Below are 18097 nucleotides of genomic sequence, written 5' to 3'. Positions count from 1 at the left end.
TCCATCAGGTTCCTTTATATGTACTACACATTCTAGATAGTTGGTAAAAAAAGATAAAATTTACTGTATCTTTAATGTAATAAAGGTTTCCATCCTAAACAAGATGGAAATTTGTATAGTTCATAACATCGGTAAGTAATACAATTAGTTCTATCAGTGACTGACAGATAGCTTTAGAAAGGATAGAAACTTACAAGGTATGGGTGTCTTGTAACGCATCATACCGGATACTGGGGACTTGTAACACATGAAAATTACGTGTATTAAAAAAAATACTGCAGCCAAAATATTAACAATTTATTAACATATATGTTTTGACAATTTCATTAAAATTTCCATGATGTACTTAAATTGCTTCGTGATCATATACCACTATTGCCTTCAATTTTTATTTTGCTTTTCTCTTAAAATTTTTCTGTGTCCTTCATTGAATTCAGTATTGAATTTTTCCAATTTCTTATGCAGTCATTTGCCTAATTCAAAAGGTTCTGCCATTCGCAACTAATAAAAGTTGCTCCAGCTTCCATTAATTCATGAAATGCACTCATTACCATTCGTTTATGCATGCTGTGATTTCAGAAAATATAGTACTCCTAGATAATTACATTTATATATATATATATAAAGTGAAGTGATATGCATATATCACTATATATATGCATCACATGCATATATGCATGTGATGCATATCCATCTTCTCTTTTTTCCAAATTGGTAAACAATGGTTACGATTTTAATTCCATAGATAGTTTGATGCTTTTTAAATTAACTTTTTATCAGCCTATTTATTGCTTTTAGAATAATTCTAATTATCTTTTATACAATTTATTTTAAATATTCTAATTAACATTATTCTATGACTGTTTTTCTTTTTTAGGTCTGATATTATACACGTTTATACAGTTCCATTCAACACCTGCAATAGTTACTAGTGCACTTATTGGGCTAGGAATAATTTTCTGTGGCTGTGCAATGGTTCACAATGTATTTGTCTGGCAGAAGGTTAGTATTAGTAAGTTTAGTGAGTTGTTAATAATAATAATAATAGCTTGTAATGAACTTCATATGATGTATTACCTTAGTTAAATGTTTTATTTTCCTAGTATTATACATACTGGAAGATGCCAGTATAAAAGTTAAAAATATAATGTATAATGATCATTTAAGTAATCGGTTTTGCCATTTAAAGATACTGCACATAGAGTAGACAAAATTAATGTATATTAAAATAATGGATGCAAGTAATTATAATGTTTGTCCAGTATTTACTCTACAAAGTCAGCTAGGATTTATTTGCAGTATATTCAACTGTACATGTATATATACAGAGGCTCAAAATAGTTTAGTATAACTAATTGTTATGTTAGATGTGATTTAATAAAGAAACTAGGATTTTATAAATTATTCTATTTTCAGATGCATACTATTCTTTTTTAAAACTGAAATTATTTAAGTAAAGAAACGTGTATAATATTGCTTGAAATTATTTAATTTTCTATTCATAAAATGTACTTATGAAATGTAAGATATTTCACTATGCAACATGAGAATATAAGGGTTCTTCAGTTATGACTGAAAATAATCTTTATACCCGGTTTCATAGAGAATAAATCTCAGAGATACTCAAGTAATATGATAAACAAGTGTAACAAAAAAATGAACTGATTTTATGTCCATTTATGAGGACAAATATTAGATAAGTGAAGTGATTTGTAGAACTGGTGGATATATGGTTGACAATATTACAGTGAATCTGCAGAATAATGGTGGAATTTCAAACTTTTAGAACAAAGTATGACAAAGGCCGTGAAGTATATATCAAAATGAAGACAAACTGTTCAAGAGATTTCAATCCTCCTCTAGTAGCCCCTGTAGACTTCAAGATGATATTTAATTTCTTGTCATACATAACAGAGAACATTTGGTGTGATAGATGAAACACTTTCAATGATCTGTTCTTTTAAGTGGGCCAAATTTCTTATTTGAATATAGAACAATTGTGTCTACCATAACCTAATAAATGAAAATCCATAGAGGTAAGACTATGAAGGCTAGGTTACCCATATTCTCTTCTCATGTGACCCATACTCTGAGGAAATGTTTTGTTTAAGTAATTTATACAAATTAATCGTTGTGTACAAATGTATCATCATGAACAATTGTTCATGATGCATCCAAATGCATCAAAATGTGGAGAAGCTTCATCTGGAAATTGGAAATTTCCAGTATTTGGGATACTTCATACCCTTCTAACTTATCCAGGAAGTTGTTTCAGTAAAAAAGATGGACCATTTACTCTGTCTCATCCGATTGTGCATCATACATTTACTTTTAGTCTGTGAAAAACATGAAACTTCATTTCTGAAAATAAACTCAAAAACTTGAGGGATCTAACCTATCTGATCTATTGGAATGACTGTAGATTTGAAATTGTATAATTTTGTCTTGTGGATAAATTTTATGCAACATTTGAATTTTATAACCTGTGAAGTGTAGTTATTTTTAAAATGTTGTGAACTTTGTTTTTGGAATGTCTAATTCTACAGAACATTTCTGCAGTGATTTTTTTTGGGACATGCAAATAATTTGTTTGTATAGCTTCAACAGACTCATCAGACACTGATGGTTGTCCTGGTTATGACTGTTTCAGTAGTTATATGTAGTTGTTAAGTTGTGACTGCCATTTCTCTGAGTTGTTTGTTCCTCTAGTAAATGTTATTTTCCTGTGATGGTTTTTAATTGAACACACATTAGTATTCATACATAATAAGCATAACAGACTCAAACTTAGTAATCCGCAGAACATAATGAACTTTGCTCTGCACCATAATCATGGTGACTAAAAGTTTCATACTGTTATTGACTTTGTAGCACAGCGCATTTGTGCTGGTACTAAAATTGTTTACATATAAAAATCTTGGAAGTTCTCTTCATTTTCAACTCGACAGCTATTTTTTATATATATCATGTCCCTGCCATCTTTTGTTCTAAAACTATGACTGTTTGAAACCCCACCATTATTTCATGTACTTACATTGATCAGTCATGGGTTTGCAAATAAAGTAATGTGAATAGAGTGTCAAAAAATACAAGAAAACTAAGAATTGATCTGCTAGAGTTTACCAAAATGTTTTAAAAATTCTCAGAACTCTTGTAAATAGTGGACTGTGGTAAACATAATCACCAAGCTGCGGGTACAAGTTATAATTTTTTTTTACAAGCTATGATTTCAGAAACAAGCTATGAGGATACAAGCTATGGTTTCAGAAATGGATCTAGACTATGATTTCATACCCTCAAAAATGTTATTTTTTAACTCTATTTATAAGCATAGCATTAAAATATTAATATAAATTTTCACAAGTTAATTGTAAGAGGGTCAGTCAAATTTAAAATGAACTTTTGTCTTCACAGCTCATGTACAAATATGAATGGGCTAGCATGTAGAGATATTAGAGATGGTGATATGGAGAGAGGATAGATGCTCCAGCCGCCTCAGTCACATCTCACTGGTCAGTACTGTCATATCAGCGTAAGAGGTTCCACGGTCAGTTATGCAACATATTTTTGTGAATTTTCTCACGAGTAAGGCCATCAAAACTTCCCAAATTTTTACTAAACTGCATTCACAGTATGGGGATATTACACTGTTAGTTATCCAAGACTATAACTAGGCTAGAAAATTTAAAGATGAGCCGGAAGCTATAGAAAATGAGAGTCAAAATAGGCATTCAAGAGCAACTGTTGGGAGTGGCTATCAGACAAGGAAGTGTCCATTCCATTATCAAAAAGCACCGTAGGGTCTATAAAGACTGTGCAAGGTGGGTTCCAACACTTTTGACCTACATCAGAAACAGGGTCTACAGGAAATTTACCAAACGCTTCCTGAATCGATTTCGATGAAAGGGAAATAATTTTTGCACTGAAGTGTGATGAAACATAGGTCCATCACTACATTTGTGAGTCAATATTGACAAGTACAGAGTGGTGTAGGAATGGAGAGCCTTGCCTTGTAAAGGCAAAAATGCATCCGTCAGCTTGAAAAGTCCTTGCAGAGATCTTTTGGGACTGGAAAGGCTTATTGCTTGTCGATTTTCTCTGTGAATGTCACATAGTAAAGGTTGCTTACTACCACCTCTTGAAGAAAGTGAAAGCTGCTTACAGGAACAAAAGGTATTGTCAACCAATCAGAAATGTGATTCTTATTCCCAACACTGCCAGGACTCATTCAGCTGTTGACACTTGGAAAAAATTGATGAAATTTAATGGAAAACTTTAGAACATTCCCTGTACTATCCAACATCCTACTGCAATTTTTTGTTTGGGCTACTGAAGGAGCCACTGGGAGGCATTGATTCCAAAGCAACAATTAAGTAGAAGAGTTTGTGCACAATTGGTTTATGACACGCTCTCAGACATTTTACAAAGGGATCTACAAGCTCTTTACACATTGGAGAAAATGGGTAACTTCAGGGAGACTATATACAAAAGCAATAAATAAGGTTACTATTTTTATTCTGCACTAATGAGTATTAAAATCAAAAGTCCATTTTGTTTTTTTACAGATCTTCATGTTGTAGTGATTTAGTGCAGTGGTTTCAAATTTGCAGTATACAGACCTACTATTAATGAGATACCTGACTTGCAGACCTTTGGTACTAAATAATAGTTCAGGTTGTCTCAACAAGAAACTAAATGAATTTCAGGACGTATTTTATAAATGAATTAAAGAATAAAATTCATTTAAACTAGGGTCTCTAAACACTTTCTTTTCAAGTTTGTAGCTTGTGAAAAATTTTGCCTGATTTCTGTTCTAAGGGTAAGATGAAGCCAAACTAAATTTCTTGGATCTTAAATTAAAAGGAAAATTTGATATTTTCATATCTTTTTTCCAAAAATAGTTAATAAAACAGATCCCATAACTATATCTCTAGTAAGTTTTTAGAAAATTATTGTAAACACAAAACATTGGCATCACAAACAATTCTTTAGGTGTGAGGTATAACATGATTAAAGTACCAGTAAAATAAAAAAAATTTTTCTGCAAATATGAAGAAAATTTAATACTGAGAAATTCTGTAAAAGTAATGTCAATTAAATCTGAAGAAGAGTTTAAAAAATTTTACTTTTATTAAAAACAAAAAAGACTGAAATATGGCACAAAAAGGCTGTATTATAATTTTAAAACAAAACAAAAACTATTTCAATTTTTAATCAAGCTGTATTCTGTAAATACTGAAGGAGAACATTTATCATAATAGTAAGTTTGCAATATATCTTCATTTGTTTATTTTTAATGATTGATTTTGTTTTTAGATATTTTCCAATATTGCAATTATTTCTTGTTCAGTTTAAAATTATAATGCCCTGTTTTTGATAAGATAGTTTAATCTCTTAAAGTTTTCTTCACGTTCAATTGATGTTAAGTCAACTGAACATGAAATTTTAAGCCGCTTTATTAACCTCTTCTGAGAATCACACATGCATGCATATGGTCAAAGAAGTTTGATGCATATGGTCATGCAAAAGTTTTGGACTTTATTACTGTTTGATTTTCAATGAAAGTAGATTTAAAAAAAATTTCATCTAGTTTTTATTGATTAATTTTTTTTAGAATAAAATTCTCTACTAATTTAGTCTGAAAGTTTTATTTGGTTATTGATAATTTATCAAAATAAATTTTACCAAACCTAAAAGATTCATTTTTTTGTCTCCAGTTTTTGGGTTTTTACAATAATATTCTTGAAAATTACTGGAGTACAGTTATAGGATCCATTCTTTTTTTTGTTTTTTATGTAAGATAGTACTTAAAATCTGCATAAAATTATTTTTACTTAATGTGTATCTTTAGAGTTATAGCATTATTTGATCTTTAGAGCAGCAATCTTTCTCTAGCCATAACTTGGATACAAAGCATTTCCAGACCTGTGTTTGTATGAACATTTTTTCATTATTTTGATAAAAGGAATACAACTTCAAAGAACAGTAGACTTCTGAAACATCTAATAATAATATATGAAACCTAATAAATTATTTTATAATTAATAATTATGTAATTAATTTTTAATAGTGTCAACATAAATATGAAAAAAATAACGAAATTTACTTTACGAATTTTAAGGATATATTTTTTGTTTTTAATTTTTTTTAAATTTAATTATTGTTATATTTGTAGATGTATAATAATTGATACAAAATTTAATCTAGGTAGAGAAACTGTATGTGAGCTACAAATATTACTAATATTTATATTAATAATATTAATGTATTTATGTAATAGAATTGGCAATGTGGCACTTAGTATCATTTTTGTGTAACCGGTAGTTTCTCTCTTCAGTTTCAAGCAAGGCTACAAAATGTTTGATATTTTCTAAATAGCATTCTAAAATTAATGTTTGGAAAAGTGAATTGACCATTCTTTTCATAAATCGTGCACCAAACAATACTTTTTTTTTAGAATGGATTGGCCATTCATGATAAATGTAAGAATTCTCAGTTCCATGTTCTGTTGTTTTGATTTTTCATATATCCAGAAACATGAAATCGAGCTTTATTCGAGTAAAAACACTGTCTGAAACATACATCACTTCGAATGACACTTTTGAATTATCTTCAGTACTGAAGTTATCTGTTAAAAGTTTAATAATGTTCCACAATAAGTATGCAATGGGCTTCTGAAAAAAGTCGAGCTTATTGTGTACTGCTTTAAACTACTGATACAGATGGAGGGATTTCAAGACATGTGATTTATGCATTTTGTTTGGTCTTATTAGTATAGTCTCAGCAAAATATCTACCTCCCTCAGGACCTTGTAACACCAAACTAAAACATGTAAGACTGGCATCCAGTTTGGGTTAGATGACTTTTTGAATGCACTACATAACTCTATTGATTGACAATATTAAAAAAATTAAAACTTTTTACTTTAAGAATATTAAAGAACTGAGATCTATTTGTCATTTAAGCATTTTAAAAAGTTTTTAAAAAAAGTTTGGTGTTAATATTACAACCATAAAATATTTGCTACTTTAGGTCTTTATAAAAATATAATTTTATCAAGACATTATTATGAGTTTATTTTAAGTGGATTTTATTTTTATTTTTTTTTAATTTTTAGTTCATGAGAGAAGATTTGATTAAAAAAATTAGATGGTATTGAATTATAAAAAATAACAAAAATAAAGAATAACAAATCGAGAGATTTTACTGTACATTCATTGTGACCTCCAATTTCTGTGTTATTATAAATTGTAGGGAAGTACCTATATTGTTAGTCAAAATTTCTTAAAAACTATACATAAAATTTAACTGATACTAAGAAAAATATGTAATTGATGTCTGGTCTAATACATCTAATTGATGTCACCTTACTAACATAGATATTGTATGTTGGCTATTACCTAACATACAATATCTGTACGTGGAATATTTTATTTTATTTTGTTATGAAAATTGAAAGATTAAAGAAAAATAGGTAGAGAAAGTTCGGAATTAGCAACTGAAGAGGCTACTAAAACCATTTTACAATGTAGAATTTCAAAGTTTAAAGAAATTCTGGAATTTACCAAAACTTTAATAAACTATGCATAATAGTGTCAGAATAAAAAAAAAAACAAAAAATAACATGAAAAACTTAAGTGTAAACAAAAGCAGTTCTTGGGCACTGAAGAAGTAACAGAATGTGTTCTAGATAAATATTCTAAAATAAACTTCATTTTGTCTTTGTCCAAAGCTGCATCCTTATTTCAAGTTTAAGACTAGTAATCTATTTCCAGTTAAATCATTGAGCATGTTGTAAAAGATTATCTCAGAATGATTCCAAACAAGGTGTTTCAAACGCCTTTTTGTGAAAAATATGCCTGCTACCAGTGGCATCTGCATTCAGAACTCATTCTAGATAAAGTAGGAAACCAAAGTGACAGTTGAAGAAGAACAACTGGTGCTGCATATTCTTAAATAATCATGACTTTTTCCACAAACAAATATTGTTGAATGTTGGAGGTTAAGTAAAATATTTAAAGCTTAAACCTGACTAAATAGTTTGGTGTGATATTATTATCTTGTATCAGTGGTAAGGATGGCATGTAACTTGGCTATTTAGAACAGCTAGATGTACAGTTACTGCTTTGAGAAAAATGCTCCATGTAGACAAAGGTATTAAAATTTATTTTTAAGAACTTTGAGAAAATTCAATTCGATTATATTTTATCTTCTGTAGACCTTCCTTAAATTCAATTATTTAAGAATTATTTTTTCTTTTTTGTAGACCTTCCTTTTATTTCAGAGAACAAATACATTGATCATCTGTAACAGCAGAGATTTTAAAAATAAAATTCCAATCCCTGCTGTAAGTATCAGTTATTATTTTCTCCAACCAGTTTTCCAGCTACTGCTGGGTCTGAATGTGCTTGTTTAGGCAAATGCAATTACTGTTACTGGCTTGCCAGGCCAGACATGTAGTGCAATGTAAGTGTAAATCTACCAGTAAACTTGCAATCTTGAACAGACTCAGGTTGACCACTCCTGAGATGTGTGGTTAATTGAAACCCAACCATCAAAGAACACCAGTATCCACAGTCTAGTATTCAAATCCATATGTCATTACAAGGATTTGAACCTTACTAAAATATGGTTTTTTTATGTTTCAACATAAAAAAATGTTGAAACAAAAACAGTTATAGAGGATGATAACCGCTTTTCATTCTTGATAATGAAGTATTTTGATAATGAACTATTGCATTGACTGTTGTTTTTCTCAGCATCAAACTAGAAGATGTAGGTTTCGATAATTATTATTATTATTTTATTAATTATTATAATTATTATTTTGACGATAATTATTATTAAATGATGCTGACAATTATCAGCATCAGTTTGCCACAGCATGTCAGTGCATTTTCCTGTGGCATTTTTTTTTGTTCTTTTTTAAGAAACCTAGGCACCACCTTTTTTCATGTTGAGATTCTAATACAAAATTTTCTGTGTAATGTCTTTCTCAAAGTTCACAGCTATAACTCTCATTCATACACTTGTGTTGATGGTCTTCTTGAACAAACTGGTTAATTTTTTCTGCATTTTCTTTAGTTCTCAAAATGGAGGTTCATCCAAGACATTTATCGTCTTCTGTGTTCATGTATTCTTCACAGAATTTTTTGTGCCATCCAGACATACATGCATAAGGAGACATTCAGTCCTCAATAGGTTGAAAACATTTTGTTGGTGTTTTGTTCAATTTTAGTGAACTTTTGAAATTGACATGTTGCTAAACTCTTATTCTTAGGATTATCCACTACATAATAGAAATACAGCTGTACTAAATTATGCTCAAAATAAGCTGAATGATTGCGAGTGTTGATGTTTGTCATGCAGGTTCAAACACATCCAAGATCCCTGCCAAAGAGCTCACAATCAGTTCTCACTACTTTCTCTTAGAGGTAGAAATATAGTTTTATGTAATTGACATACCTTAAATACAGTGAATTATTTGTCAGTATGGAATAATGACTTATTCGTTAACAGTCCATTGTGATTAATTTATAATAATTAGTTTTTTAATAAATGTTTTTTTCTTTTACAGGAAAAAACAAATGCAGTTCGTGCATTAGCAAAACAACAGCGTTTGCAGTTACAACAAAGTAATCATAGTATGCATAGTGTTGTTACAATACCATCACCGCATTCTGAACATCTATCCATGACAAAATCACATCATCACCACCACCATAATCATTCTATAACACGCGAGGCCAGTGGGAGTATAAGTCCTGGAGCCGTCCCACATGCTGCAGTCGATCTAAGCAGTGTTGCCACTACACCACATGAACTATCAACACTTGTCTAGTTGAAAAATTTATTAATACAATTTTCTGCTTTGTTATTGTTTATTGTAAATAGGCATAGAATCAGAGAAGGACATTGCGATTGATTCATTGAACTGTTTTATTATCGCAAGCATTTTTCTTGCCAAGAAATAGTCAGCGTAAATAATTAAAGCTATATATATAATATACATATATAAATATTTTATTGTAATATATGTTACTGTAAGAAAAAGTTTTATATAAATTATATTTTATAAGAAAAAATATTAATCTTGATAAGGTGTAATAATATATTTTGATGGTTATATGAAATTCGTGTTACATTCTATTAAAATGTACTGAAACGTCAATAATTCATATGTAGATGATTTAAAATTTCAGTTAATTAAAATAAAATATTTATTTCCCTTATCAAATTGTATAAATTGAATTTATTAATAAAAAATTGATGAATAAAATTATTCTTGCTTTGAAGTTTAATGTTATTGAGATAATAATCCTTTGCTGTTTGCAGATGTATTTTCAAAAAAAAAATACTAATCACTGTCCAACAGATGATTTCACCAAACAGCAGCAACTTTTAAAAAAATTCTCTCTTGTGTTTACAAATTAGGAATACTGTTGTGGAATTTTAAAGACAAATCTTATGATGGACCATTTAAAATATTTTTTAGAAAAATATAAATCTTAAAAAAAGATAAAGAAAAAGAAATGTAAATCTTTATATAATTAGCCACAAAGTATATATATATTACTTAATAATTTAAAAAAGAAAAACAGCCTCATGATCAACATTAGTTTGCTGATTAATGATAATGAAAAAATTATTAGCATGTAAAAATGCATGAATAATTGGGACCTAGAACCTCTGGATGAAAGGCACTTAGAAACTGCTACTCCCATCACAGAGATTACCAATGGGAACAATACTTAACCTTGAGACCATTACTTGTTGGAAATGTACTTATATGTGTATTTTTACACTAAGAAATATGAAAAATAAAAAATAATACTGCTCCTGTTTGTAAGTATAACAAAATAGATACTTCCCATAGTGATCGATATTCTCATGCTTCTATTTTTTCAAGTTATACATGTACAAAGTAATTACAGATGAAACATATACAAGATCTAATCATTAAATTACATTTTTACTTTCCTGACTGTATTGTATAAATTCTGCACAGTACTATTTAATAGAAAGTATGCTGATCAGGTAAAGTTTTTCATGTCAGGGATTTTGCATGTGATTTCCACTATTCTAAAAACTAAATTTTAACATTGAAAAATTCCAGAAGGATATATATATATATATGTTCATACTTATATACTGACCTTTTTTGATATCTCCAGTCTGGATGGAATGTTTAAGATAAGATTTGACATAATGATTTCTGTAACTGGCATGCTGAAACACTTTAATTTTGGTCATAACCAGTCAAGGGAGCAAGGTTTGTATAATCCTTGTATAAGGATTATACAAACCTTGCTCCTGATATCCTTGTAACCTTGCCTGATAATCCTTGTAAGGTTTGTATAAACCTTACAGATTCCATATCTCAGAATTTTACTCAAAGGATAAATAATTTTTTCATGTAATTTAATGCCTCTTATGTAGCTAAGATACTTTTTGGTTTATTTTGAATCCCCATAAAGGGGTGGGGGGAAAAGTCAACTCTGGATTGAAAATCACATTCTTTAACCAATTAGATGCTTCCATTACATTAGCATATTGCTTTGGTTATGCATTCAGGCAATTTCATTGAGGGGTGGGTACAAATTCATTCAGGAGATAATAAGAGACAAATTTTTTGTGAGTTACTATTTTACCTATCTTCAGGTGGATTAAAAAATTTTATGAAGTTTTGTATGATTTGTTTCTGAAATGATGCCATTTAATTAATGTTGGTTACTATTGGTCAAGGAGGTGGGGAAATATGGTGAATCTCTTAGTAGCCACATTTGCATAACTTCTCTAGCAATGCCACAAAAGTTATAAGATTCTTTTTCGGCTTTTTTAATTTACATAAGAAGTATTTATTATTATCCATACCTTCTTTTTCTTTTTTTTTTATTAACCTTCAGGACCACCGTTAGGTATTGCTTCAGATGATGAGATGAATGATTTATAGCATGTGAAAATGACATACCTGACTGGAATTGAACCCAGGGCCTACAGATGAAAGGTCGAGACACTACCACTCATGCCACGGAGGCCAGCTATCCATACCTTCTGAATTACATTTACTTAATTGTTAAATTTACACAACTCATAGCTATTCACATTCATCTAAACAACGTAAACAATTTAATTTTGTTGTGGTGTGGTATTATAGAAAATTTCAACTCCTTTAAGGGAAAAAATTGCTTCTTTTTTAAATTTATTAGATTTAATACACTAATGACTTTTTTTTTTACATATTCAGAATCAAATTATATATTTTTTGGCACTTTCTTATAACTAAACACATTTATATAAAAATGTGTTGGTCTAGAAATTATTACGTTCTTATTTTATTGTTACTATTTTATAGCAGTTTGTATAAATAATTAACTATATGAAATGATCTTGATCTTTAAAAGTAATATTGAAATTGATCTAAGGAGGGTTTTCTACTGGCTTATAAGAAACATATTTCTCTTAATGTAGCAGAAGTGTCTAATTTTTCACTTACAGGGTAAAATATGACACTTGTCACTATTAATGAGTATCAAAATAACTTTGGGTATAATAATGAATTAACTTTTCTTGTGATTGTGTACCCAGGTGAATTATAGAGAGACTGGCTATAATATTAGAATCTGTGCTTCTTTGTAAGGATCATATAATAAAAAGTAAAAGATCAGTATTTGAGTATTGTTCTTTTTGTGAAGCGTTTCTGCTCAGTAAAAATATTGATGATGCTATATTTTAGCTCTGGTTCAGTCACAATTATACATGGACAATCATGCTTGTGATCAAGCTTACTATTGTGTCATTTAGTAATTAACTATAGGACAGAAATATATGTAATTTGACTGATTTTTGTAAAAATAGACATGATTGATTTCAATTGTTTATGTGTAAAGACTTGTCTCTTTAGTACAAGTATGTTTATAAAAGGTGTTAAAGGATTTTATTTTAGAAATGGGCAGGCAGGGTGCAAACAACTATACTTTGGTCATTGGGAATTTGAGAAATGGTAGTTTACTTGTAGACTCTAGTCCTAGGTTGGAAGTTATCAAAGGACTGCACTCATATGTGGCTCCTACAACATACAATTTTTTATCTGTTAATATTAAAAATGCTAGAAATTTGAATGAATTAAAAATATTGTTTTTCTTTTCTAAACTTATTTTATTTGATTGCTAATGCTCTATGCTAAGCCACGGCACTCATGGTAGCTTTTAATTTTTTTTCTGCTTTTGGTTTTTATCTTTGTATTAGTTTAAATTGATGACAATCCCCACACAATATGTGTATTGTAGGGAGTATTTAATTTCATGTATGTTTTTAACTGTAACTATATTTTGCTAGTTAAACAAATGTTAGATATTGTTTAGCATGTAAAGTAAATCGTTATCAGTACAGAAATGAAAGAAATTGTATTAAAAAATAAACCCAGGTTATTTAAATCAACTCAAGGTTATAAAAAATAACTCTTACAAACAGATAAATGTTAAATGTCCAAGAAGGTGTAGTACCTAAATAGTAAGAAAAAATGTCCTTGATTTATAAATCAGAAAAAAATTTCTGCTGAAAATCCCTTTGATTCTAATAAAGTTTATAAAAATATATATGTCATTGGGAAAAAATAGGCAAAAATAATGGTGTTGTTTTGTAGTTTAAAAATTAAATTTCAAATAAGAAAACATAAATTTTGTTATCAGTCACTTGACTGAACTTATGCACTTCTCTATATTTTCTGCATTTTAATTAAAAAATTTTTTATATCCAGTATTTTCAATTAATTGCTTTATATAATTGAAAATGAACTTGGTGCCACATAAAACCTCTTTGGGAGGACCAAAAAAATCTTAGATGTGAGATTGGGAAGGTGGATGTTGCAAAACCTCCTGATGTAACTTTTAAAGAGATTCTGGTGCATAGTATGAGGGTAGGTGTTAATGCAGACAAATTATGCTTTTGAGAAATACATGATATTCCTTCTTATTGCAGGCTTCATTTTATTTTTTACATGTTATAATAATACTTACTGTTGATTGCATATTGTTCTTCCAAAGAGTCCCGATAAACTGGGCCTTCATAATCGAATAAAAGTCATTAGCATCACTTTATGATGCTTATGAGGCTGATGTGAAGGTTTAGGATTTTTTCCTGGTAGGTTTACTTAGATGTTTCCATTTATACTTTTGACGTTTAGATTCCAGCTGAAAATGATAAATCCAAGTTTCATACGTAGCTATCATGCATTCCAAAAAAAGCAAACTATACCTTCCAGTAAAACCATTGTTTAAGTTCCATACAGTTGTGAATTCTGATGGTTGTGATTTTGAATAGACTTGAAATCCCCTTGAACACATTTTGTTGTAATTCAACTTATCATGGATAGTAGTATGGACAGTGTTGATACTCACACTACAAATCCCAGTGATTTAATAAATTTTTATTCGCCCGACCTTGTAAGTAAAATCATTAATGTGATTTTGTAAAGCGTTAATCAAAAATTTCACCCATCTTCCACTATGATGAAAATCAGTGACAGTTGTTCTGCCTGATTTTAGTTTCTGTATCCATTTATAAAAATCTGTAGGTTAATACATTTTTATTATACTGTTGCGAGTGAATTTCAGTTGATTTTAAACTTTCTGAAAATAAAATATATGTTTCAAGCAGAGCCAACATTTTAAATTATCAAAAGAGGTTATAATAATGAAAATAATTTTAAATTACAGATATTTTTTATGTCAGTGGTGCCAACTAAAATGTTTGTCTCTAATTATTTAACAACCCTCAGTTATTCTAAGTTTTGTCTCCCTTACAATTTTTACATTCTATATTGTTAGAATGTAAAAATTAATCCGGATACAATTAATCCTGGATACCTTAACATACAACCTTACTTCCTTCCTAGATAGTTCTTTATTATAAAGGTTTTTTGTCTTAAACATTTTTGTTTTGAATTATACCAACACGTTTGATTTTTAATTTTTTTATAATACTGTATTTCAAAAGCCTCTATTCTTTTCCTTTTTGATCTTAATATCCATTATTTTCCTAGTGTAAAGCATTATACGCCATTAAATTTGAAAAAAGATAAAAGCACTTAAAAAAAAGTTGATAAAAAATTTGATTAAAAATTAAATAAGCATGTCAATTATTAAAAAAAAAAAATCACCATCAGTACACATTGAGGTACAAATATATAAAAAAAAAATTTGTTAATAAATGTGAAAAAATAACTGATCAGCAAAAAAAAACTACAAAATGAGTATTCTGCCGATGATTAAAAATGAAAAAAATTTAAACTGTTAAAATCATAAATGTACTTTAAAAAAAGTCTAAACAATTGACACTACAACTCAGATTGCCACAAAAACCTAATGCATATCCCCTTATTTAAGATTAAATATAATAAAAATTTATCTCAAAAAAGATACAGATAAAGTAACTTTAAGCAATTAAAGAAATATTCCCTTCTTTCTAATAGGGAAAATATTATCTAACTAATTAATGCTCTAATGACACAAGATGAAATAAAATAAATCTTCTATCCTCATCGGTACATAATACATTATGTAGATCGCATGAGGGATGGGTACTACTCCACAGATAAAAAAAAAGCTGACAACACAGCTGTACTTAGCCACTAGTTTATTAGAGCATTTTTTGGGGTGGGGGTGCGATTTCACAAATATTATTTTTTAATTAACAAATTTTCCTATGAAAAATGATACCTTAATTAGATGAAATCTCAAGATGTTGACCTTGCTGTACAGCCTCACCCCCTTGACCTTTCAAGATGAAAATGTAGTGGCATCATTGCCACATATATATTAGTAATCTAACAAAGTTTGGTCAAAATCAGTCCAGTAGTCCTGAAAATATAAGAAGTGAGAAACACAAACATGTACATACAAACATCTGGATAATTTCCATCCGGTTTTTTGGAGTCCTTAGGTGTCAAAACGTAAAGATCTGTTGAAAACCACATATGCCCATATTTGAACTATTACAATTGTTTCCCTTCCACAGTTGTAGCTCTGCTATAGACAGAAAAGTAAGAGAAATTGATCCAACATTTTCCTGTATGGTTCAAAACCAATTATGGCAAAATTTTGATTTCAGTAAAATACTAAATTATAATAAAAAGTGGATGTGACTAAAAGTTCAAATAATTATTATTTAAAATATGGAATAATGTTAAGGAAATGCATGAATATGATAAATATTTTGTTGTAAGTGCTATCTCTCTCCTGAATTTTATTAACTCTTTTATTTACAAAAAAATTAAAAAACTTTTTTATTTCACTACGCCTATTTTCCTGATAGTTATTTTTTTGTGCAGGATTATTGTATAATCTGCTTCAATAAGACTTATAACATAAATTTATTTTAAGTGAACAATTTACGTGATTGTTGTCTTACAGGTAATATTACTATTCTGCCATCTCCTCTTGATGAAAAGTAAATTAACAATAGTGCAAAAATTAAATGGAATATTATTTCGATAAAATTTTTTAAATATTATATCCTCAGGCTACATTTTTACAAACAATTTTTAACATACAAAAATATCAGTTGAAACAATTTTCCGTGAATGTTTTCTTTTTTTATGAGGAAAACTGAGTAAGGTGTTCCCATCATTCTATTAGAAGAACTGGGTTTTTGTGGTCTACTAGCTACTATATTTCATAAAAGAAATTTCAAACAATGAAAATTGTAAAGCAAACTAGAATTATAAACAATTTTCACAGAAATATTTTTAAAATTTCAAATAGAGTTCCTTTCTCCAAACAGGAACTTTATATCTTTTGTATCTATTTCCTGCAGCTGAATTTTGAAATTAGATTTCAAGAGACAACAATAAAATCCAAAAAAAAATTTGTGAGTTTTGAGTGATGTTCTCTTCACTTAAAACGTGCATGTCATGTTTATTTTACTGAATGAATATTTACACTAACGTTAATTATAATTCAATTTTTTTTTAGTTTTTATTTTAAATTAACCACAAGTTTCACTGCAGATTTAAAAAATGTTAAAATTTTAAACTACATGATTATGTATTCAGTGTTTTTATTTATTATTTGTATATAATTTTTTTAGATATTTCATTACATTTTTCTGATTGTAAAATTGTTAAAAAATTGTTTTATTTCTTTTAAGTTTATTTTTTAAATATTAAGTTTGTAGTAATATTTGTTATTTATAATTTATTGAATGAATTTTTTGATTAAAATGAGATTGAATATTACATTGTCATTTTTCTTATTTTTAAATTAACAAACAAATATTTTGTGTTAATCAGTACAGGCAATTTCAACAAATGATAAGTTTAACGAGTGAAAATTTTAACACATATACTGTAAACATGTTAAATATAATGATTTTCCACAGTTAAATTTTATTTGAAAAAAAAATTGTGAATTTTTTGTGATCGTTATATATTTTTTAAAAATTGGCTAAAAACCTATTCCATTTACAACACATCTCAAACCCAACCCGCTTGTTTTCTCTTTACTTTCGTACCATAGGTAAAATACATGCTGAAAACCTGCTTCCATCCACCATTCAGATGATCGAATTGGGCTGATGCATTTATTCTGTTGGAATAGCCCACAGATATGACATTAAGCATCAACAGACCTTCAAAGTGATTTTCCTGTGAGTAATAACCTCAATTAAGTAATAAATGAGATTTTTTGAAAAATTCTCAGAGGAGATTCAAGTTTTGGGTCTAATGATGCTTGATAACATATCTGTGGGTTATTTCGAGCAAAATGAAAAAAGAAATCAGTTCAATCGACTATTAGAATGCCCGCATAAACTGGAAATAAATTTTCAGGCCAATTGTTTTAATATATAGTATTCAACTTAAAAAAGACCCCGCCATTTAGTTTAGTCTACAAATAATAGTTTATTGGCAAATACTTACATAACAGTTTACAAAAGGTGTTGAAAATTATGTCCATCCACCTCTATGCACTTATCAATACATTTTACCATGTTCTTGACTACTCTTGTTAGCTGTACCCTGTCTATTTCCTGGTTGACATCGATAATATTTATTTTCAATTTCTGCAAGGTGTGTAGATAACAGGATTTGAAAAAAATC

The 18097-nt window shown here is 28.8% G+C and overlaps 1 protein-coding gene across 1 annotated transcript in view; it reads left to right on the top strand.

Annotated features, from left to right (window-relative positions):
- LOC142323057 (uncharacterized) overlaps positions 1 to 10283 on the top strand; it is a 134004-nt gene extending 123721 nt beyond the window's left edge. Inside the window, exons 4-5 of the mRNA XM_075362175.1 lie at positions 878 to 1002; positions 9578 to 10283. Of these exons, the coding sequence (XP_075218290.1) occupies positions 878 to 1002; positions 9578 to 9841 (389 nt within the window). The 3' untranslated portion in view covers positions 9842 to 10283. The remainder of the gene's footprint in view (positions 1 to 877; positions 1003 to 9577) is intronic.
- Positions 10284 to 18097: the final 7814 nt, after the last annotated feature.

This window comes from Lycorma delicatula, chromosome 1 (assembly GCF_047948215.1).
Source record: "Lycorma delicatula isolate Av1 chromosome 1, ASM4794821v1, whole genome shotgun sequence".
Classification (NCBI taxonomy): Eukaryota; Metazoa; Arthropoda; class Insecta; order Hemiptera; family Fulgoridae; genus Lycorma; species Lycorma delicatula.
Note: the sequence above shows the minus strand (reverse complement) of the source record. Positions and strands in the feature narration are given on the sequence as shown.